General features: G+C 42.6%; 1 protein-coding gene and 1 long non-coding RNA gene across 13 annotated transcripts in view; one reads left to right on the forward strand and one right to left on the reverse strand.

Moving 5' to 3' along the window:
* LOC117876458 (ankyrin repeat domain-containing protein 26-like) overlaps positions 1-24,244 on the forward strand; it is a 164,411-nt gene that overhangs the window by 113,071 nt on the left and 27,096 nt on the right. For 11 of the 12 annotated variants that reach the window (XM_034768723.1, XM_034768665.1, XM_034768685.1 and 8 more), the window contains 5 exons: positions 8,908-9,020; positions 9,482-9,623; positions 13,046-13,336; positions 15,235-15,470; positions 20,770-21,016. In XM_034768723.1, coding sequence (XP_034624614.1) covers positions 8,908-9,020; positions 9,482-9,623; positions 13,046-13,336; positions 15,235-15,470; positions 20,770-21,016 — 1,029 coding nt within the window. Of the gene's footprint in view, positions 1-8,907; positions 9,021-9,481; positions 9,624-13,045; positions 13,337-15,234; positions 15,471-20,769; positions 21,017-24,244 lie in introns of those variants that run through there. The other variant, XM_034768756.1, reaches the window with a different exon arrangement.
* Positions 15,489-19,648, reverse strand: LOC117876506. The gene is made up of 5 exons (XR_004645498.1): positions 19,468-19,648; positions 19,151-19,304; positions 18,507-18,700; positions 17,338-17,467; positions 15,489-16,666 (listed from the first exon to the last, which is right to left on the reverse strand). It is a non-coding gene; the product is annotated as an uncharacterized LOC117876506 (long non-coding RNA).

Here is a 24,244-nt window from a genome sequence, read left to right on the forward strand (position 1 = left end):
TAGCTATCCATCTAAATTGGGATAATTTCATTTTTGTTCCTACCTAAGATTATCCTTCACAGAGTCATCCTGGACTTGGCTCTGGCCAAAATCTTTCGTTCAGGAAAGAGATTCAAGGACATTCACCAATCTGTTCCAATCTTAGAACAGCCTCTGTCTCAGTGGGATTCTTCTTGAGACTAATGAGACTTATGTCCTCTTCCACATATTTAGTACCTATAGCTCATCTGTAAATGAGACCACTGAAATGTTGGTTTATAGCCAAATTCCCTCCAAATGTGTTTTATATGGGAACACTGTGTATTTTTATGGAAGCCCTCGGGAGTCTCTTTTCAGAGTTGCCAGGCAATGTGTTGCAATAGCCAGGTATTAAGATTAGCTTCTGCCTGGGCAGAGGCTTCCATCCTCCCTCCTGCTTCTGCCATGGGGCTTTGGGTGCTCAAGCTCAGGGCTTCAGCCCTCCATGGCTCCAGCCGGCCCAGGCTCAGGGCTTCTGCCCAGTGTCTGCAGCTGGGGCTCAAGGCTTCAGCCCCCGCGGCTGCAGCCGGGACTTACGCCACCCAGGCTTGAGGCTTCTGCCCCACCCCTAATGCTGCCGGGGCTATGGGCACCCAAATTCGGAGCTTCCGCTCCCCACCCCGCTCCTGCCTGGGCTCGGGGCACCAGGCTCAGGGCTTCCACCCAGCGGTTCTTCCAAGGCTTAGGCGCCCATTTTTACGTAGGCCCTCAAATTGGCCAGGACCCCTACACATAGGTCCACTGTAGGCAGAGGGGCACTGAAAATGCTGTGCCTAGGGGCACCTAAGGTGTAAATCTGGCCGTGTGTGTGTGTGTGTGTGCGCGTGCGCGCGCCTGGTGCACAGGAGCCAGACTGTTTTCTGCAGCAGTACCTGTTGAGATGGTGCATGTGCCCTACGCCTCCTCATGGCCTCTCCTGAGGCTATGTTGGGAGAGCGGGGATGCCACCACACCCGTAATCAGAGCGTTCTTTGTAGTTTACCTCATGTTATTTTCTCTGCATAGTCAGTGAGCAAATCTCTGCCTTTTTTGTAAATAGTTACTTAGCAGTTAGTACCCAGTAGTTAGGCTTCCTTTATGATTTTATTTTTGTTTTTAAAGTATTTAGGACTTGGCTTTCAGTGCTAGGCATCGATGGCATGCAGCACTCACTGAGCTTTAAGCACTGCCTGTTGTGGGGGGGGGTGTCTCAAATAGTGCCCTCTACATGTGCAATCTTTTGAGTTTTTGTGAGGGATACGTTAAAGAAAGGTGCAGTATCAGCCATTCTTTCAAAAGAAGAACACAGTTTTCCAGAGATCTTTGCCTCAAGCAACACTTCATGGAACAAGCAGTGAGACTCTTCTCTGCCCCAGGGCCCTCATTATAGCCTCACTAAGGCTATAGTGGTTTTGGACAGACCCCTGGACTTGGACTCTTCTCCTGGGAGAAAGAGGGGTTGGTCTTCCTCTCTAGGTCTTCCCCAAATAAAGACTCATAAGACAGACTGGAACCATTCAAAGAAGGACTTGGCTGTAATCACCGCTACCTTGCAGGAGTCCATAGTGAGTCCTGCCAAGGATATGACATAACCCAGAAACTCCACCGTGTTCTTGTCACATTCACATTTTTCTGACTTGTCATAGAGTTGGTTCTGACTAAGCCAGTCTAGAATGATACAGATACAGAGCTCTTGATTTTCAGAGAAAATGAGAATGTCCGCTAAATAGGTGACCATGAACTGATGGAATATCCCTAAAGATTTCATTCATAAAATGCTGGAAGATAGCGGTGGCATTACAGAGGTCAAACAGCATAGCCAAATATTCAAAATGGCTGTCTTTCACTCACCCCCTTACCATATTCTGAGCAAGTTATATGCTTCATGAAGGTCTAATTTTGTAAGGATCTGAGCTAAGTAGAGTATCTCCAAGCACATTAATAAAGGGAAGAGGGTATCAATTGCGCACCATGATTTGATTTAGTGCCCAGTAATCAACGCAGAGTTGGAGAGAGCCATCCCTCTTGGCTATCAAGAATATAGAGGTGCCAGCTGGAGAGGTGGAGGGATGAATAAAATCCCATCTGGGTTTTCCTCTAGATATTCCTGGAGGGCTTGTAGCTTTGGTTCAAAGAGAGCGTAAATAAGTGAATGTGAGCCATGGATCAACCCAAACTGCATGATTTCCTACTGACTGCTGCTGCTGATGACCTCCAGGGATGCCATTTGATATGTGATGGGCCCTAAAGAGAGGGGTGACCCATCAATAATCTCGACGCACTCGAGAAGGGGAAGTCCTTGTGGAGGGTAGGGGTCCGATGATCCTTGACAACTTCCTAGTCAATTAAGTTACCGTACATACCCAAGTCAACCAGGGCCTCCAAGCAGAGGACAGGCATCACCAGGTGCCAAGGAGAAGATGAAGTGGAGTGGTCCGCTGGTTGGGGATTGTCTGGATTCCAGCAGTGCAGTGGCAGAGCAGTTTACGGGCTGGCAGAGTGAAGTACTGACCCAGATCTGGCCCTGCTGCTGGGGCTGGGTTCTGGGATTTCCTGACTCAGAGGGATGGTGGTTCTTGGTCAGCAGCCCACCACAAAATGCAAACATTTGCCACAGTACAGGCACAGTCCTAGAGCCCAGGATCACTTATTTTCATTGATGGAGAGGCAGGGTTGAATTTGTTCAATCTGCATTGGCTCGGGGTATTGTAGACTACCTGGAGTTGCATAGGACGGACGGGTCTGATTCAGTAAGGGTCGGGGGATGCGCTGCTTTTCCTGGCCTCGTTCTGTTAGTCAGCCATCAATAGTGATGCACAGATCAGTCAGAGCCACTCAGTGCCCCTGATTCATCTCTAATAGAATCACTGAGTTCTTACCTGAAGCAGTGTCATTATGCAGCCTGGTTCCAGCAGGTATTGGCTGCCAGGCATCAAAACTCAGCGGTGTATCTGGCAATGGGCCGGGACCCCTGCTGGAGGGCATGGAGCACAGACTCTGCAGTGTGCTCTCTGTTAAGGTTGTCAAAAATATCTTCCATTGTCTCAAAATGTTTGAAAAAACGGCTAAACATCTCCCATAGTAGGTAAGCCCACCCCAGAGCCTCTCCAGTAAGCCAACTAATCACGATTCCTAGTCCGAGAGCAATCCATGGGGTATTATTGTGGTTGCAGTACAAACAAGGTGACATTGATTCAAGAATCCCTGAAATTTGGTCCAGTCCCCATTGAACTTGTCCGGTAGAGGAACGTTGGACTCACAGATAATAGGTGTGAGAGTCGAAGGGACTTCAGCCACTGCCTGGGTTTGCACCTGGGTCGGGAGGCTGGCATTCCAGTTCTGTAGTGCAGTCACCTGGACCTGGATTTCGTGAGCCTGCACCTGGGCCTACAGGACTGCATTCTATTCTCGAAGTGCAGCAAACTGGGCTTGTTTTTCCTGTAAGGCCCCTACTAAGTCCATGAGGTTGAGTGGGGCTCCCACTGTGATTGTTTCAGAAGCAACCTCCATGTCATTAAGCCCATGCCCTCCCTACGTCTGGTTTTTTGTGGGCTGTTCAAACTGCAAGCTGTCAGGGTGTGTGCGGCCAACCTAGTGAGTGGAACAGGACTTTGCCTGGTGGTTGTGGTGGCAGTTTGGATAATGCCAAGTGAAGATCCATGGATTAGTCACTAGTCCAAAGGTGAAGCTGGAGTCAGAGTCAAGAGGACAAGCCAAAGGTTAGAACCCAAGTCAGAAGTCAAAGCCTAAGCTGAAGGGTAAGCCAGAGTCGTAGTCAGGAACGTAGCCAAGAGTCGGAGCAAGGAATCAGAAACCAGAATGGACCGGGAGACTGAGGCTGGAGTGGGAGCAGGGCTTGGAGCAAACAGTGAAAGTCATAGTAGGGCAAGTGCAACTGTGAGCATGGTATGCATTGAGCAACTGCTGTGCTGCAGCTGCTGCAAGGCTCAAGTGGCAGACCAGTGGCTCCAGTAAGTGCAACCGTTTGGAGGGGGCTCACTGGGCCAGACTGGGAGCCAGCCAGACTGGGAGCCAGCTATGTCTCCTCTATCTGTGAAAGATTCTGGACATTAGTTGGAAAGACTTCATCACCAGCAGAGATCTGAGAAATCGCCAACAAGCAACTTGTTTCCATCCGTATCAGAAGGAAGTGCTGGACAGATCTGGGGTATATACTCCAGATGCCAACACAGACATCCACATGAAGCTGTCAAGTAGAAACCATCTGGTGTGAGGAAACAAAGGCACCCAAGAGAAACCTTAAGAAGAGCTCTTAGCAGAGAGGGTAGAATAGTTGATCTCTATTCACAGAGCAAATGGAACCAGCAGCAAATGACAGGGTGGAAACAAGTCTTTTCCATTCCTCTCTATGTACCAACACTGGTGTGGGAAGGATGTAAAGATTGCTAGATTTTTAAAAGGGATAGTTTAGTTTTTTTCATCCTAGTAAAGAAAACATACCACTTTATGAATGCCAGTGAAAATGAGGTAGGATCAGAAGAGGCTAAAATAGGGAAAGAACAAGTTAAAAATTACTTTGACAAATAAGATTTCTTCAAGTCACCAGGGCCTGATGAAATGCATCCTAGAGTACTCAAGGAGCTGACTGAGAAGATATCTGAGCCATTAGCGATTATCTTTGAAAAGTCATGGAAGACAGGAGAGATTCCAGAAGATTGGAAAAGGACAAATATAGTGCTCATCTATAAAAAGAGAAATAAGGACAACCCAGGAAATTACAGACCAATCATCTTAACTTCTGTACCCGGAAAGATAATGGAGCAAATAATTAAGCAATCAATTTGCAAACATCTAGAAGATAAGGTGATAAGTAACAGTCAGCATGGATTTGTCAAAAACAAATTATGTCAAACCAACCTGATATCTTTCTTTGACATGGTAACAAGCCTTATAGATAGAGGGGAAGTGGTAGACATGGTATATGTTGACTTTAGTAAAGCTTTTGATACTGTCTCACATGACCTTCTCATAAACTAGGGAAATGCAACCTAGATGGAGCTACTACAAGATGGGTGCAAAACTGGTTGGAAAACCGTTCTCCGAGAGTAGTTATCAGTGGTTCACAGTCAGGCTGGAAGTGCATAACGAGTGGGGTCCCACAGGGATCAATTCTGGGTCCGGTTCTGTTCAATATCTTCATCAATGATTTAGATAATGGCATACAGAGTACACTTAGAAAGTTTGCGGACGATACCAAGCTGGGAGGGGTTGCAAGTGCTTTGGAGGATAGGATTAAAATTCAAAATGATCTGGACAAACTGGAGAAATGATCTGAAATAAATCGGATGAAATTCAATAAGGACAAATGCAAAGTACTCCATTTTGGAAGGAACAATCAGTTGCCCACATACAGAAAGGGAAATGACTGACTAGGAAGGAGTACTGTGGAAAAGGATCTGGGGGTCATAGTCGACCACAAGCTAAATATGAGTCAACAGGGTAATGCTGTTGCAAAATAAAGCAAACATCCTTTTGGGATGTATTAGCAGGAATGTTGTAAGCAAGACAGGAGAAGTAATTCTTCTGCTCTACTCCACTCTGATTAGGCCTCAACTGGAATACTGTGTCCAGTTCTGGGTGCCACATTTCAGGAAGGATGTGGACAAATTGGAGAGCTTCCAGAAAAAAAGCAACAAAAATGATTAAAGGTCTAGAAAATATGACCTATGAGGGAAGATTGAAAAACTGTGGTTTATTTAATTTGGAAAAGAGAAGACTGAGAGGGGATATGATAAGTTTTCAAGTATGTTAAAGGTTGTTATAAGGAAGAGGAAGAAAAATTGTTTAAGAAATGGTCTTAAATTGTAGCAAGGGAGGTTTAGGTTGGACATTAGGAAAAACTTCCTAACTGTCAGGGTGGTTAAGCACTGGAATAAATTGCCTAGGGAGGTTGTGGAATCTCCATCATTGGAGATTTTTAAGAGCAGGTTAGACAAATACCTGTCAGGAGTGGTCTAGATAATTAGTCCTGCCACGAGTGCAGGGGACTGGACTACGTGATCTCTCGAGGTCCCTTCCAGTTCTATGATTTTATGTTTAATGGCTCTGATGTGTCAGGTTGTCCCCTTGGCTTGGCTCTTTGTTTTGTATTCTGACCGAGTGAGAGGCCAAGCTGTTTCAGCATGGACACGTTCTAGATGGGTTACTTCCTGTATCATAATGTATCATAATGATGTACAAATACACCTCCTCCACAGAGACTATTGGCCCATTCAGCAAGAGCTCAAGCTACCTCAGTAGCTTTTCTGAGAAACACGTCTATATTGGATATCTGTAGGGCTGCTACTTGGTCCTCCATGGAAGCATACCTTCACTCATAATTATGCCATTACAACTGCTTCAAGATCTGCTGCAACTTTAGGAAAGCAATATTGCAATCATTATTTAAGTAGACTCCAAGTCTCACCTCCTAACAGTACTGCTTGTGAGTCATCTGAGTGAAATATGTGTACGCAACCTCTCAAAAAAGAAAAAACAGTTACATACCTGTATTGTAACGGTTGTCCTTTAGAGATATAGTTGCACACATGTATGCCAGGGCCCACCTTTTGTCCCATCTGCATTGCAGTACTGAGCCACCATATTCCATTGTAAAAGAACTGAGGGGGTGTTGAGGTGGCACTGCACTTAAGGAGCTTCAGGAAGGGTTATGGGGAGGTTCAGGGCACATGCACTGTCCTGATGGGTACTGCTTCAGACAACTCTGGTTCCAGCTTGTTGGGCAAGCGCATACCTCATTGGAATACATATGTGCAATCACATCTGGAAGAACAACAGTTACAACACAGGTAACCATTCTCTCTATTGCCTTGCCATAATTCCAGATGCTGGTTTCCTTCAGAAAAAATAGTTTGCTACTTGTATAGGAAACTACCAATCTCATATGAGCTACTATGAATACAAAATGTGGAGCAAATCTTGCCACATCATATATTCTTTCCTTGAAGAAGACCAGAAAGAATTCAGAAATGTTATCAAGGTAGTTGAAAAGTTGCTTGATATTGCAGATACCGCAGTAAGAGCAACTGCCTCTGGAACCCAGATGCCTATAGTCATGGATTGCTGTGGCAAGTGTTTGGCCTTCGGAAATAGGTACAACAGAAGCTTAAGGGCCTGCTGCCTCATGATGGAAACCATATTAGGCTAATCACATGAATGCCAAGAAAACAAAAGTGACCTGTAGTTCAAGGTCAAGCTTTCCCTTCCTCCATCCATCAGGAAAGTCAAAGTACCACATCAGATTCAAGCAGCACAGATTTCCAGCTCTGGGATGGATGGATGAAGAGTAGCAGCTGACTGAAACTGAATCTAGAAGGACAGAGATGGGGCTGATATCAGAGGGGGACAGAAACTTTCAAGAACTTGCCATCTCCATGACATCATGCTTCTTTGAGAGTGTCTCCCCTCAGATCATGGAAATGGTGTACATGTTCACCTGGTCTCATTGCACTCATTAGCCACAACAATTTTTTTTTTTTTAACCAAAAAAAATACTTTTCCCACCTACTGCTGGCCAAAACCCATTACATTCAGACTAATCATTTATGTTCTCCAGGCTTGGTTACTGGACTGTACTTAACTAGGAATGAAATTATTTAAAAAAGAATATTGATTAGTTCAGAACATAACAGCCTGCTTACAGAGCCACAGGCCTCCAAGAGTACATCACCATAATTCTCCCCTCTCACTAACTCATTGTTAAATACTGGGGACAAATTTAAAATTTCAGCCCTCATCTTCAAAAGCCTCCATAGGATTGACCCATGTTACCTAAGGCACCATCTACATGATCATGACCTCCCCCAATAGATGTCTCCCACCAGGACCCTGAAAATGTCATCCATGAGTGAGATTAATGTAACAAATGCTAAACTGAGCCCACAAGTATGGGTAAATTCCTGGAGAGGGCAGCCAATTTCTTGTTCCACTCCAGCTAAGTGACTATGAACTTATATTTCTTAAGTCTTTTGCAGGGTCAAAGGATGTTTAGTGAGAGTCATAGTAGCTTCTTGATCCAAACAGGAGTCTGCTGTGGTGCTAGAGATCTTCCAGAAAGCAACACAGTGCTCAGTCCACACTTGTCCACTAGGCATCACCATTTTGAAGATTTTAGTGTGGTAATCCCAGAAAACACATGTTTCAGTCACATGATAGTGCCTTCTCTGAGTCTACTGGGTTACTGTTAGATGAAGCCCATTAGTCTCTGATGTGGCAAAGTTAAACATAAAATGGCAACTTTTTCCCATATATTTCCTGAAATACGGATTTCTATGAAGATCTTCCCTACTCTGGAAAGCCCACTCTATAATCGAGTTTTGGGGCTGATAGTCTTTATCTCTTGCTACTGCAGGAGGTGCCAAAATTCCATTGTGGCAATTTGATCCCATTTCCTGAGTGAGAACAGAGAAGAAAGTAGCCTATTCATTTCAGTCCGTACTGGAGGGATGCAAGACAAAATCTAATTTTTAGATAAGGAGATGAAATATACTTTCTACATCTGGAAGAACAGCAGCTAATGACAACCGCAGAGTTTCAATATGAGATAATTGACGATGCAAAGAGTGTCTTTATATGTACATGGACAGCATCTATCACAATGTGAGCAACACTGAAATAAATAATATTTAATAATAATGAACAGTGAATTAATAAGGTTAACAAGACTTAACATCAGTTGTATCTGCTTCCTAATTGGCCATGAATGTATGTTTAATAGAATTTTATATTAAAACATCAAAATTTTAAAACAAAGATGTATTCCAGCTTCTCTATAAGGAATGTGAAGGTCTGCTTCCAGTATGTATCATATATAGCAAATGAAGACTTCTATTAATACTATATGTAGTAACATGTATATGTTTGTTTTTTGTTTGTTTTTCATTTTGAAAGTTCGAGAGTGAAAGGAAAAAAGTGAAGAAGCTAGTAGAGTTAAAACGATCAGTGGACGTCCGGCTGGATCAAGAAATGAAGAGAAACAGTGAATTGCAAAAAGAATGTAATGGGTACAGTTTTTTCAGCACTTTCAAGAAAATATCAAGTAAACTAAAACGTGGCTTTGTTCTGTTTAGAAAATTAAACCTTAACTGAAAAATGATTGCACAACTGACCTCATAAATTGCTTGTATAATGCCGAACTTTTAGTATTGTTCACTTTTGTAATTGAGCACCTGTTGCAAAGTGCAGTAAGCAGGTATGGTAAGCCAGGCTGCCATGCAACTCTTCAGGCAGGGAAGGAGAAAAAGGGTCCTTGTTTGGGCAGGGAAGGAGATAAAAGGACCTACACCTACAGATATCCTCATAGGGGCAGCCAGAAGTTTGCCCTAAAAATGATTTCTGAGACTGAGAGGATGATTCCTCAGATTTGTCTATCAAATACGTTAAAAATGGGTTTGAGGGGCTTGGCTATGGTTTCTAAAAATACATAAACAAGTCTGTTTGTCTTCCTACTGTATTTACTATGCAGAATGAAGAAACTTCTAAAAACAGCTAAGAAGAAACTAAAGGAATATGAGACTGGAGAGTGTGTGTCCCAGTTTAGTTTCCAGGGAGAACTGAAGAACAGATATTCTGAAATGGACAATGAAGTTAGTAGATTAAGGACAAAGGTAGGTTCTAATATTTGAAACTCACATCATTCATTCTTCGTATATTCCTCTCAGAATTGCTATAAATGTGGTGGCTACATTTTGAGTGGGATTTTTGTTGTTTTTATTCTCGTTAAAGATTGTAAAGAAATAACAATCAGCTCCTCACCCGAAGAGCCTCATGAGATCCTCATGCATCTCACAAGCTCTAAAAAGCACTCGGGAGAGGAATGGGAACACCCCTGACATAAATGGACTAGTTCACACATCTCAGAGTTATTGTTTCAGGTTGTATTCATCTCAATAGGATGTTCTCATTCTACTCAAAAGAACACATTGAGATGAATGGGATGCCTCAGATCTTTTAGAGACTCCCGTGCTAAAGGAGGATGTGTAGAGAGGCCCTTTCCCTCCATCATCCCTCTATCCTTCCTTCTTAAAGGATTACATTTCACAGTGCTCTAAAATCTGCATGTTTGCACAGATTTTCTTGAAATTCGCATTGCTTTGCGGGAATACACTATAGGGTTAGTGACCACATTTGGGATCATTTGAGACCGTAGTTCCAGAGATACAAGTTCTGAAAAAGATAGTAGTTTTTTGAAAAGTTACTAGGTCAGGTTTTTTGCGCAGAGCCAGAGATAAAACTACTGCTGTGATGCAGCTCAAAATGTTCTCAATTGATCAGTTATTATCTACGATAGTGGACGGCATCCACTAGGTCTTTAGGGAATTTAAGAAAGTGTTCATTTCTTCAATTGCGTAGTTGTGCAATCTGGAAGGATTACAATGTACATGTCCCAGTAAAGAAGAAACCGTGAGAGGATTTCTATGCAACCATTTTATGCTTGTCTGGATAGTTTGAGGGAATGTGCTGATGCCATTGCACCAGTGAACAGCCCTCCACTGTTGTTTCTAGTCCTAATCTTTGTACACCAGTGCAATAAAGATCTAATAACTCATGCTGCTTGCTGCAAGTTGTCTGTTATAATATCATGTGTTCGTATTTTATGGGGATGTTTACTGTGAACACAGCAGAATAATCAGTAGCTGATTTAAGCAAAATATTTGTTGTTTTGGGTGGGGAGGAGTTGACGACAGAGGACTTGTGGATTGGCAAGAAGAACAGGGACAAGAAGAGGGGTTGCAGTTACAGGAGTGGTGGGCAGTGAGGATGGATGATAGGCAAGCCTTGCATTGGTTGTTTACGATTTTCTCATTTTACTAGTCTCTGGGGAGGTGAGGGAAAAGGACTACTTCCTGATCTTGGAGTAGATTAATGTGGTGTTTCCTAAAACACATAGTGCAGAAGTACAGAACTGACAGCGCAGGTGACTTGACCGCTAAGGGAAGAGAAATATGTGTTCTCCCAGGGTGCCAACATGTAGATTCTGCGTGATTCCTCATCCACAAGGTTGGAGAAGTTTGTGGCAAAGTGTGGAGTACACCACAGTATAGGGATTGCTGACACATGCTGATTAGAATCAGTATGCAAACTGCAGGATGGGATATGAACAACTGTTTACATGACTACTAACTCCTATCAACAATGTATCTTTTCCTGGTGGTATGTTGTCCCCTTTCAGAATGTTGAGTTGAGCAAAACTCAAACTTCTGAAAACCAGGAAATGCACAGTTAAGCCCATGCAACATTTCTCTGCCCTCATTCAGCAATGCCCAATGTGTCCCATAAACACACCACTACAGCTGTAAGATCCATAGTGTAGACATAGCCTATTTCACAGCCTTTTACAACTCCCTTCTGCTTACTCACACGATATCATCTCAACCCTCACTTTCACTTAAACATAATTAAAGCATTAGAATCCTCTCACATTGCCCCTCACTGCTTGACAATGTCCTTTGTAATAAATGCCGTAGGTAAGCCTAACACTGTCTGCATGCAAATAGTTCCCATTGGTTGCTGCCATCTCCAGTGGAACAGAGCAAAGGTGATGTGGGCAACCTTCCCCCCCATCTATAGTGTTAGATGGAATTCTGTTGGTGAGAGTGAATGAGTTGTAAAAGGAAGTGAAGCGCTTGTACATTTCAGCAACTGGGGAGTGTTAAAGTAAAGGTATGTGTGTTAACGGGGCATATTGGGGCATTTCTGAAAGAGAGCAAAGTTAAGGTTGCATGGACAACCTTAACTGCATTTCCTGTTTTTCAGAAGTTTTGAGTTTTGCTCAACTCAGTGTTCTGCATGGGGACGACATGCCCCAAGTAACCTTCATTAACGTAGTTTTTTGCCATTGAATATACTTGGCTTTGTTCCAGACCATCTTCTTGAGTCTTATCATATGTTAAGGCTCTGATGTCATCTGCATTTTAGGGATTCCACCATCATATTTTAGGTCAACAGGCAATGAGGTGGGCCGGTAGGGAGTGGAACTTATTTCCCCTTAACAGCTGTCTCAGCCCATCTTGCCCTATTCTTAAACACCTGAAAGTGTGTCCTAGAAGTAGCTTTTATTATTCCTATCTGGCTTATATTTAGAAACATTTCCACCCTTCCTACGTAGGGCCAAACTTATTACAGTCTGTTCCCCTTATTTTATGAGTGTAGCTTTGTTGCTAGTGCACTATGTTTTAGAAATTAAGTAACTTTTTTATTATGTATTTAGTGCTTTGAGTGCCTTCACATCAGGGCATTTTTATAAAAAAAATTAGTAGTATTTGTATGACTTTGTTGCAGTTAAAATGTAAAAATTATATTTGAACATCAAGGAAGGGGATTTTTATGTATTCCCTTCCATGCAGTTATGTTTATACATATCAGTACAGTTGGAATAAGAAGGTCTGTTTGATACTGTCTACATATTTTTACACAGTATTTATTTTCCTATTTTCCTTTTTTATGTTAAAAAGGATAAGGAAACCATAAAATATGCAGTAATGATAGAAAAGATTAACTGTTTTTTTCCAGTGAGTTTTATTCAGGTTTCAGATCCTACTGCAAGATGTCACATTGTCTTTTAAATTCTTATATGCAAACTACCTTTTGATTTACCATAAGCATATTCTTTCTCTGCTAGCATAAAAGGCTTCCTACAATCCAATTTTACAAGTTTTAAATGGTTGCATAGCATTTTTGATACATAACAAGGCCCCATCTCTTATGCTCCTGTTTACTTTAGAGCATATGAATAGTCCCATGCATGGGTAAAATGATTGTAGGTTTGGGGCCTAAATGATTTTATTTTTTAAAGTATTTCTGCAAACTACTATATATAGGTTGAGAAAGAAGAGGACTTAAGCTGTTCTATGAAAAATAATTTAAAAGATCTGCTTTTACTAAGTTTTAAATGATTTATATTCATTTTAAATGCAAAATTACGAACTTGTAAAATTATCTTGATTTTTTTTCACTGACTTTCATTGAATTTAGAGAAATTTTGAACTCCTGTTTGATAATTGAGTTTAAACTTTTTCAATGTGTACAGACAGATGAACTGTCCAAAAAGCTGGATATAGAGTCAAAAAAATCTACACAGTTAGAGTCTACAAATCGTGATCTGCGAGAACAGTTGTCTTCTATGAAGATACTGCATAAGAATCATGAAAAGCTGGAGAAGAGCAAATGGCAGCTGGAAGGAGAAGTAGCTAATCTCAAACATCAAGTAGAAACTAATATGATGGACCACAGTCAAATAGAACAGTATAAAAGAGAGATTGAAGAACGAGCTAGACAAGAAATAAGACAAAAACTAGAAGAAGTCAATCTATTTTTGCAGGTTAATATATTTGCTACTTACTATATGCTGTATATTGGTACTTTAAGCTTTATATTCCATATTCATGTCCAAGTTGAAATTTATATTTTAAGTGTTTTATTTTAGGTGCTTTGTTTTTATCATAAAAGCTAAATACACCTTTACCTCGATATAACGCGACCCGATATAACGCGGTAAAGCAGTGCTCTGGGGGGGGGCGGGGCTGCGCACTCCAGTGTATCAAAGCAAGTTCAATATAATGCGGTTTCACCTATAACGAGGTAAGATTTTTTGGCTCCCGAGAACAGCGTTATATCGAGGTAGAGGTGTATATAGTATTTCCATATGTTTTCAGTTTGGTAGTTAGGGAACTAGAGATACAATAGAAGGAAGAAAAAAATACAAAGAGAAGTAAAATTGAGTACAATCCCTTTCAGTAGTGCCTGTGGGTCATTCTATCCCAAAGCCTACCCCAGACTGATTTTCCCTCATGACTCAATTTTTACCCTGGAGGGGATGCTCAGCTTGCCTTACTCTTAGGCCTTGGCTACACTTGCAGCTGTACAGCACTGTGAGGTAAACCTGTCTTCGTACAGCTGAGTAGGGAAAGCGCTGCAGTCTGTCCACACTGACAGCTGACAGCGCAGTGGCGTGGCCACACTTGCAACATTTGCAGCTGTGTTGGGAGCAGTGCATTATGGGCAGCTATCCCAGCATTCATGTGGCTGCAATGTGCTTTTCAAAACAGGGGGCAGGGAGGTGGAGTGTGACAGGGAGTGTGGGGGGAGAGAGAGTGCTTTTTGGAGCGTGTCAGCACTCTATTTTGTAAGTTCCGAACTCCCGGCCCCCTGCTCATTCATTCACTCACTCAAAGCAAACAGCAAACTGTTTGCTTTTTCTCTGTGGTACGAGCTTTGAAACCGGCACTTCTGCATTCCTGCAGCCGGGCACAACATTGGAGAGGATTGGCCACTTGACAAGGTGATCAGTACAGCGCTGCAGGTTGATTCCTGGTACACACTCACAGGGGAGAGTTGTAGCCACTCCGTTGTATCTCTTAAGCTTCTCGGGGAGGTGGAGTACCTGCAGCGGTGTACCCCAGGGAGATACAGCGCTGCAAGTGCCCTGCCAGTGTGGATGGGGAGTTAGTTACAGCGCTGGGGGAGGTTTTACAGCGCTGTAACTCGCAAGTGTAACCAAGGCCTTAGAGGGATAGTATCCTATCACACTGACCAAAGTAGCTTTTGTTCTTTGTATTTATTTTGCAGAGCTACACTGATTTTCCCTCCTCCCCTCTTCTTTGGAGTTCAGTTCATGAGCTTCTGTAGATAGAGAAGAACTGAGGGAAGACGAAGGGGATGGATTATTTATATCCTTGGCCAGTAGATTGTTGAGCTCAAAAGATATATGTCTACCTCACCTACGCCACCCCTTCCCTTCCCCCTACCCCTCCAAGCTATTATTACTGATGGTTCCATGGTCAGTGACCAGGCATGTTAACTGCTACAGTGTGGTTCTGAACACAGTATGTTGAGAGAACAAAAGTTACAAAGTAACCTCCTCTTTTTGACTCCACATTTATTATTTCAATGCTGGAAGTATTATCTACCTGTGTATAGATCACATGGGATTCTGGCTCCAGCAGGGGGATCAGTTTCAATTAGACTGTTGTCCTATAAGACTGAAAGTTGTGTACTGCTAACTTTAATGTAATAGATCCTTAATAAGGGACAGTTTCTTTCTAAGCTGAAATCTTTCTATAGCATAGTGACTTCAAATGTCTCCCTGTATGGTTGATGGCACTAAGGAAGAGTAGTTCCCTATCTGAATAAGATAGTGTACTTATATTGAATATGATTAACTGCTGGGAAAAAATTCCTCTTTCTTCCAATTTATTAACGTTGTATTATTTGCTTTAGACGCAGGCAGCCTCCCAAGAGACATTAGAACAAATAAGAACTACTAATAATGCTTCACTGAGAAACCAACTGGAGCACAGAATTAGAGATCTAGAATCTGAACTGGCTAGAATAAAAAACACACAAGAAGACAGTGTCTTTCAAAAACAGTCTACGCAGACAGAACTGGAAAGATACAAAGATCTTTATTTGGAAGAATTAAAAATTAGAAAATCGCTAGCAAGTAAACTGGATAGGTAAGTCAAAACCTTTATTTTAAAACAAATGGTAAAATATTATTTTTCCTTCATTAACTTTCCTCCTAAAATGCCTCACTCCTGAACCTGCTCACCATAATGTGCATCAATCCAAGAGCAGGTATCTGTAGATGCAGTAGACTTTCACAACTAACCGGAAGGCTGAGTAACATGAATTCCTTTCAATATTTTATAAGTAGCAGAAATATCATTCATTTTTATAGAGTATATTATAAAATTCTTTTGATTTTAACAGGCATATCTTCTGGCTGGTCTGTAATAATCTCCTGTACTTACAGTAGGCAAGAGAAATTGCAGTTCTTTGAGTAGTGTTCCTATGGGTGCTTCACTTCAGGTGCGCTTGCATCCCACATGTCTTTGATCAAAGATTTTCATCAGCAATGTCCATTTGGCTAGCACATGCGCTGCTGCTATCCTCATGCTCCACACTGAGGCTATATGAGGCTGCGCAGGCAAACTGCCCTCTGTTTTTTCTCAACTGCCTCAGCCTGAGGTGGAGCTTAGCATGTCAACATTGTGCCTACCTCAAGTTCTTTCTGAGTTTATTCTACTGAGTTTATTTAGTTGAGTTAATTTGTTAGTAGTACTACAGTAGTTAGTTACTGGTTATTGAAAGATTGTTTTATTTCCTTTGGGAAAATCCCGTCTGTGAGGGGCCTGCCCGGTTCACCGGGGTTTAAATGTTGCCTCACATGGACAGAAGCTATCCTGATCAGCGATGGACACTCTAAGTGGGTTCACTGCCTGGGAGAGTTGCATGGTCCACAGAAGTGTAACTTCCAGTTAGCCCTCAAATCCAGGCCACAGAAGAACCGGAAACTCAAGCTGTGACTGTTAATGAAAGAGTGCTCCCTTCTCCCCACTTCGGAGCCAAGTCAGAAGAACCCCTGCACCCCGTACATCAGTCCCTCTAGCGCCCCTTTGACTTTCGTGCAACAGTCTCCTGAAAAAGGGAAAGCCTCAGAGACCTCCTCTAAAGATCCTAAAAAGAGAAGCTCTATTTCCCCTCTGAAGAGATCCATCTCAAAAAGCCTCGCTCTTCGACCAGGTCAGCAGCCTCAGAGACTTCATCCTCAAGGCTTGGTACCATAAAGGTGAAGGGCTCCTCCAGTACCAGTCAGGAAAATCCAGCAGCTTGAAGAGTAGACCTGGCTCTGAGAAGGCTCCAGTACCATCTAGTGGAGATGATCAGAGAAAACACATAAGAATATAGGTACCATCAGACTTAATCCCTCTCCTGGTACCTATGTCAAGCTTTTCAATATCATGTAAGACTAAGCCTCCGTCTGCATCAGCACTGCCTGTGAATCACTCAAAACCATCATCACCATTCTGCAGGGACAAGCATTCCAGTCTGTTGGCGCTGCAACAGCACTCACTGCCGCAGCTCCACTCAGTGCTGCAATACATTAGGTATCTGAAGGACTAATCAGTGACTGCTGAACCAGAGTCCCCATTGCTGGCAAGTACCGAACATCTCTAGGTACCAAGAACCTCTCAATCTCCATACCTTTTTATATCCCCAGTACAGTCACTTCCCTTTTTGCTTGGAGCTCCCCCATTAGAGGAGGAAGAGAATGATGATGGAGACTTCTCTTCATTATCATCAATCTCTGTTTAGAGTTCTCCTACATACCCATATATAAACCCCCTTTCTCAAAGAGACAGAAGATGTCCTGGGACCTCATAACTCCTGATGGGAGCAACCCTGGATACCACCCACCTCCCCCTTATGGTCCTCAATGGCTATATTGAGATTCCTGGGCAGCTATTTGGCAGCAGTTCTCCAGAGCCCTGATCGGTTCCAAGAGTGTTGTCAAAGATTCTGTCAGTGGTGGCTGCCTACCTGTTTCGTCAGGCGATCACAGTATTCCCATTACAGTATTCCCATGCCTTGACGATTTGTTTCTCAAGGTTCGGTCATACCAAGAAATGTTGTCTGCCAAACAGAACACTTTTTGTTCTTGGACTTGGGTCTGCAATTGAAAGTGGGAGAATCCACACTGACTCCTGTTCAGAACATACAATTTATAGGTGTATCCCTGTATTCCTTGGCATCCAAAGCCTTCCTTCGCTTGGACAGATCCACAGTACTATCAAACCTTGTCAGAAATATTCAAAGAAAACCCCAGACTTCTGTCAGAAACAGTCTTCAACTTCTAGGTCACATGGTAGCTTACACTTTTGTGACAGAACATGCAAGATTGTGCCTTTGCTGTTTCCAGTGGTGGCTCAAACCAGTTTACTTACCAAACAGACACAGCCTAGACAAACAGGTGTCAGTTCCTCAATATGTCAGATACTTCCTAGACCGGTGGAATGTTCATCACAATGTAGGGGTATGGATCCCCTTCCTCCAACTGACACCAATGGTAACCATAACTCCAGATGCATCTCTGTTAGGATGGAGAAGGGTGCACCTCTGTGCTCTAATGTTACAGTGCAGATGGTCACCCTAAGAATCTACTCCCCATCAACCTGTTGGTGCTCAGAGTGGTCAGAAATGCTTGCCTTCATTTTCTGTCTCTCATCAGACACAGGTCTATCAAAGTTATGATAGGCAATGTGGCCTGTATGTTATATATCAATCGTCAAGAAGGAGCGAGATCCCCTTCCCTCTGCGCTGAAGCAATAAGGTTATGGAACTGCTATATAAAACATTGCACAGAATTTCAATAATGAATGTCACAGCTGACACTCTCAGCAAGTGTTTTGCCCAAGACTACAAATGGGGGTTGGAGTCCCAGGTTTTTGTCGGCATATTTCAGACTCCAGGATTTCCAGAAGTGGACCTCTTTGCCACAGCTATGAACAAAAAATGCTATCTATTCTATTCAAGGAGGGGCTTAGTTCACAATTTATTGGGGGACACCTTTCTCCTCACTTGGACGAAGAAACTGTTTTATGTGTTTCCCCCAATGCCTCTCATTCTCAAAGTTGTGAACAAAATCAGACAGGACAAGAGCAGAGTTATCCTAATAGCCCCAACACGATCAAGGCAGGCCTGTTTCCTACCTGTTTCGCCTAGCACTTTGTTCTGTGATAAATCTTCTAATCACTTCTCTCCCAGGGTCAGTCAACTGCTGCATTGTAATCTGAGCATTCTCCACCTGAAGGCGTGGCTCCTTGATGGTTCGAGTTAGGGGTTAGAGTTGGTCTGTGTTGCAGAAGTACAATAGATAAAATAGGAAAGATTCTACCAGAAATACCTTCAAAAAGTGGAGAAGATTTAGTCACTGGTGTGAATTCCAGAATCCTGTCCCCAAATCTGCCTTGTATCCTCTTGTTCTAGTATACCTGCTACAACTAAAGCAAATGGGACTATCACTTAGTTCTCTCAAGGTTCAATTGGCTGCCTTAACCACTTTCCATACCATTATGGGGGGTTTTCACTGTTTGTTCACCCTACAACCATAAAGTTCATGAAAAATCTGGGTAATCCCTTTCCACCAGTGAAAATCCCCACCCCAGTTTGGGACCTTAATTTGTCTCTTAAAAGTCTCATGAAATCTCCTTTTGAACCGATGGTCACATGCTCCTTACTGAATTTGTCCATGAAAACAGCCTTCTTAGTGACTATTACCTCAGCCCACAGAGTCGGAGAGATGGGGCCTTCATGGTAGACCTCCTTTCACAGTATTCTGCAAGGACAAAGTTACCTTACGACCACACACCAGATTTCTTCCTAAACTGTCTTCTGAGTTTCATGTGAGTCAGGTCAATTACAGGCCAGTGTTCTTTCCAAGACCACATAATTCCAATCTAGAGACTGCCTTCCATACTGAAGATGTCAAGAGGATGTTATCCTTCTACCTAGACAGGATTAAATCATTTTGTAAATCTCCTAGATTGCTCATTTTGTTTGTAGACAGATCTAAAGGTTCTCAACAAAGTCACAATCAATATCTATAGCTTTACCTAAAAATTTCCCAGTATCTGAGATCTGCAGAGCTGCTACATGGTCTTTGGTACATACCTTCCCCAGGCACTATGCCTTAGTCAGTGCCTCTAGAGCTGATGTAGCAGTTGGCAGTGCAGTTCTTTCCTCTGTGCTCGACTCAATTCTGAAGCATCCTTCTCCTTATGGGGATATGGCTCGGGAGTTACCTGAAGTGGAGCACCCATAGGGACATTACTTGAAGAAGAAAGAGAGGTTACTCACCTTATGCATTAGCTGTAGTTCTTCTAAATGTGTCCTTCTTTGGGTGCTCCACTACCCGCCCTCCTTCCCCTTTGCTTTGGAGTTTCCTTCTGAGATGCAGCAGTGAAGAAGGAACTGAGGGCAGTTTGCCCATGCAGCCTCACTGCAGGACATGAGGATATCAGCAGTGCATGCATGGACCAAATGCACACTGCTCATGAAAATCTCAGATTAAAGATGCATGGGGTGCACGCACATCTGACGTGGAGCACCCACAGGAGAACACCTCTCAAAGAACTGCAGTTACTGCTCAGGGTAAGTAATCTCTTTTTTTTCTTACCCTATCAGCCTCACTCCATAGAAAAAAGGCCTGATCTGGTGGTGCGTTTAGGATCAGTTCAGCTCCCATTATAACAGTACTTGTCAGGATTGGAACTACATTGAGAGGAAGGACAGTCCAGTTATTAGGGTACTAGCCTAGGATTTGGGAGACCTGGGTTCAGTTCACAGCTCTGCCAAAGATTTCCTCTGTAATCTTGGGCAAATTGCTTACTCTCTCTGGGCCTCAGTTCCCCCTTATGTAATATGGAGATAATATTACTTTCCTTTCTCACAGGGTGTTGTGAGATAATATAAATACATTAAAGATTATAGTAATCGGGACTTACAACTATCTAAAATAAATTGTCTTGAGGTCAAATTCTGAGAAGTGCTGAGCATCTCTAATTCCCCTTCATTCCCAAGAGGCACTCAGAATCTTTCAGGATTTGGTTCTTAGAAAACTCCAGAGGGAACTGACAAAAACAACAAGGCATCCGGTGGCAACTTAAAGACTAACAGATTTATTTGGGCATAAGCTTTCGTGGGACTCCATGCATCTGAAGAAGTGGGTGTTTTACCCACTAAAGCTTATGCCCAAATAAATCTGTTAGTCTTTAAGGTGCCACAAGTACTCCTCGTTTTTGTGGATACAGACTAACACGGCTACCCCTCTGATAGAGGGAATTGAGTAATTCTTCATTGCTAATATTCTTAATTATTTACAGTTATAGAAGTATAATAAAAATAGCTTGAAATTTGGATGATAACATTTAGTTGTGAAAGTGTGAGTAAAAACTACATCTATATTTTTCACAGAGCTAATGAAAGGATAGCAGAGGCCAATGCTAAACTCCTTCATGAGCGCCACAGGAGCAAATCTTTAATTGCTAACAGCATTGTAAATGGAAGTCTTGCTGCAAGTCCAGTCCTGGATACAACTCAGCTTGGCAATCTTGGCAATAATTTAACACTAAATAGAAGTCTTGGTCTTGGAGGAAGTTTCATAAACCCAACTGGAAATGCATTATCTTCAAAAAACAGAGTGGAAGCTTATCTGGCTAAGGTGAGCAATTATCGATATCATTCTAAATTATTTTTATATAATTTAGGTTAAAACCATAATCTGGCTTAGTTTTATTAATGAGCATTCATTTTAAATGCAAAATATATATCCCAATGCTTGTAACCCAATAGTGTAAAAACCACAATAATTAATCAAGAAAATAAATAAATATATAATTTTAGAGGAAAAAGAGAGACTATAGTACTTGCATTCAGTGGGCCATATGGATCTGTTTGCAAATAAGCATGCACACAAGACACAATATCTGGCAATTAACATTTAACAAGAAGAAGAAAAAAATCTTAAGAATATTTGTCCTAGGTTGCAGGAAACTCCTAACATAGGTGCATATTATGTATTTACATAGAAAGATCATTTGTATTATGAAAGGGTGCAAATAAAAAGCTCATGATGTTGTCAAACTTGCTAGCTTTAATTAAAAAGAGGTGTACAAAAATTCTGAAGAACAAGTATTAGTTAACGGTACTTTTGCCTTCCTTTGCTACCTTCCTAATGTTTATGCCATATACATGCTTCATAGGGCTCCACTCTGTGGCAAGTGACTTGGCACATGAATATTGGCCACTTGGGCCCCATTAAAAAAGAACGCTGTACAATGGGGTTGTCTGTATTTAGTATACATCCCATGGTGAGGAATTTATGCCAAGCACAGTAAATATTTACTTTTTAATAACTCCTTATCTTAGTCTCTTTGGGCTGTCTCAGGTTGAAGAGTAATATAATATGGCAAGATAAATGATACCATATATGTACTGTATTATTGCCTGATTTCTTCTTCCACTGGAATATGAATAATAAATAATAATTAAAAGGTAAAACTAATTGTTCTTCAAGTTACTGTCAACACAAATTCTACTTTGAGTGTGCATGCATTCCATGCATGCAAGATTGGATTGTTTTTCAGTAGCAGTGTCTATTGGGGCCATGCCTGCAGCCTGGGAGCCCTTGCAGCCACCATAGCTGAGGATAAAAGGGGCAGGGCAGCCTCAACTACCTCTCAATTCCTTCTTACTGCTTGTGGCTACAAAATTGAACCCTATGGTGTCCACTTCTCTTCATTTACAGAGAGTACTTGGAGCTATTGTTGTCTAGATATTTAGTTGGTAGCTTACATAAGCTTAGTTAACGCTATTGGGGAAAAAAAAGTTTTTACTTAATATCAGATTTCTTGCAAACACACACCCCCAACCTCTCTGTGTAAGAGCTAGACACTTCTCCCCTCATCCCACATACACAGGCTCAGAATGGCTGAAGACAAGTCCCCAGGATTCAAGATTTGCCCGTCCTGCAAGACAGCATTGTCTTCAAGACATTCAAGATGCCTTTTAGATATAAGAGGACACGTAGCCGAGTGATACTTGGTACACAAATATCTCTGAGTACCCTGAAGCTGCATCTCCTGGAGACGTCTATGCATGCATCTTCAGATCCTGGCAAGTGACCTACTCCATCCAGTCAGTCACACACACTCCAGCAAGTTATGATGTCTTCCGAAGCTCACAGAACACTCAGAATACCCACTCCTCCTGCATTGATCTAGGAGAGGGACCATAAGGAGCACTGCTCCTTGGACCAAGGAATGTACAAATTTTCCTACCCAGTCAGAAGACTCAAGTCCTCACCTGAGGCTCTGACACTCTATTCCCTTGAGGCTGAGCCTCACCCAAGTACATCAAAGCCAGTCACTTCACACAGTAAGCACTTTGCCACTTCTGATACCACTCAGACGGCAGACTCCTCTCTGGCACTGGATAGGTCCATACCAATGGCAGCAGCACCAAGAAAACTGGTGATGAATACATCAGCACCATAACGATGGCACCAGCACTTTCTATGGCACTGACAAATGCATTGGTACCAACACAGGCCTCTTTGAAATTGAGACATTTCTCAGAGCTGGCTGACAGCTGTGGGACCAATTTTGGTATCCCTGATATTGGACAGGCCAAGAGAGGGATAAACCAAACCGGGGCCTCTGGTGATCTCTCAGTACCATCCACAGATCAGGCCAGTGTGCTCCACGGATGGAAGAGACTGAAAAGTTGAGTTCCTCTAAGGAATATAGCAGACCTTCATCTGAATGTGACCCATACCTCCTTTAGATAACCCAGTGGGACATGGACATACAATCGAGGAAGGAACCCCCTGAGAGGCCCCCGCAAGTATTCTGAATTGATAAGGGAACTTCTAAGCTGGTACTCTCCCATCCCATGTGTCCTCCTCAACACTCCTACCAACACTGGCTTTATTGGTCTCCATGCACTATCAACCCTTATGTCAGGAAACCAGCTTCCTCCGTGGTTTTCAGACCAAGACCATCCTTGCCTGCATAGCAGATTGAGCCTGTCCTAGTACCCACTCTCAGACATCGTCAGTTGCTGAAAGGAGAGCAAGACCTCAGTAGAGATGATCTCTCCTCTGACCATTCACAACCTCTAGCTATGTCCTCCTCACCTGCTGATGAAATGACCAACCCTCCTGTTACATCCTCTTCAGTGTAGTTAAAAGTTTTTCAGGAACTGTTGAGACTAGCAGAAACATTGGATATACTATTAGAGATAATCCAAGAAAAGCAACATAAGCTGTTAGCCCTTCTCCACCCATCATTCTTAGGCAAAATGACTTTACCTATTAATTTAGGGCATTTGGAACCAACAAAGGTCATCTGGGACACTCCTGCATCAGTTCCCCCCACAACTTCCAAGTGCATGAACAGGAGATACCAGGTGCCAGCTAATAGGCACAAATACTTTTTAGAATCCCACCCTCAGTACCGTGATTGTCCAGGCTGTTCATGAGAAATCTAAACAGTCCAAATCCAATCCCAGAAAGAGTCAAAGAAATTAGATCTTTTCAGACAAAAAAAATATCCTTCTCAGCGAATCGTTAACTATGAGTTGCCTGTTATCAAGTACTTCTTTCCAAGTATGATGCCCTGTTACGGGAAAGGCTCTCCACCTTAACATACAAGATCCCCCGTGAATACCAGGAAGGTTAAGGTCAACCATGACAGATGGACAGTTCACTGCTAGAACATTGCTCTAAGCAGTGCTTGATACATCAGATATGGCAGCTAGAACCACAGCTATGGCTGTGACAATGAGAAGGTCGTCCTGGCTATAGACATTTGGTATCCCTCATGAAGTCTAAGTGACCATACAGGATCTACCCTTCCCAGGTAATTAACTGTTCAACAGTGACACTGAT

Source organism: Trachemys scripta, chromosome 1 (assembly GCF_013100865.1).
Source record: "Trachemys scripta elegans isolate TJP31775 chromosome 1, CAS_Tse_1.0, whole genome shotgun sequence".
NCBI lineage: Eukaryota > Metazoa > Chordata > Testudines > Emydidae > Trachemys > Trachemys scripta.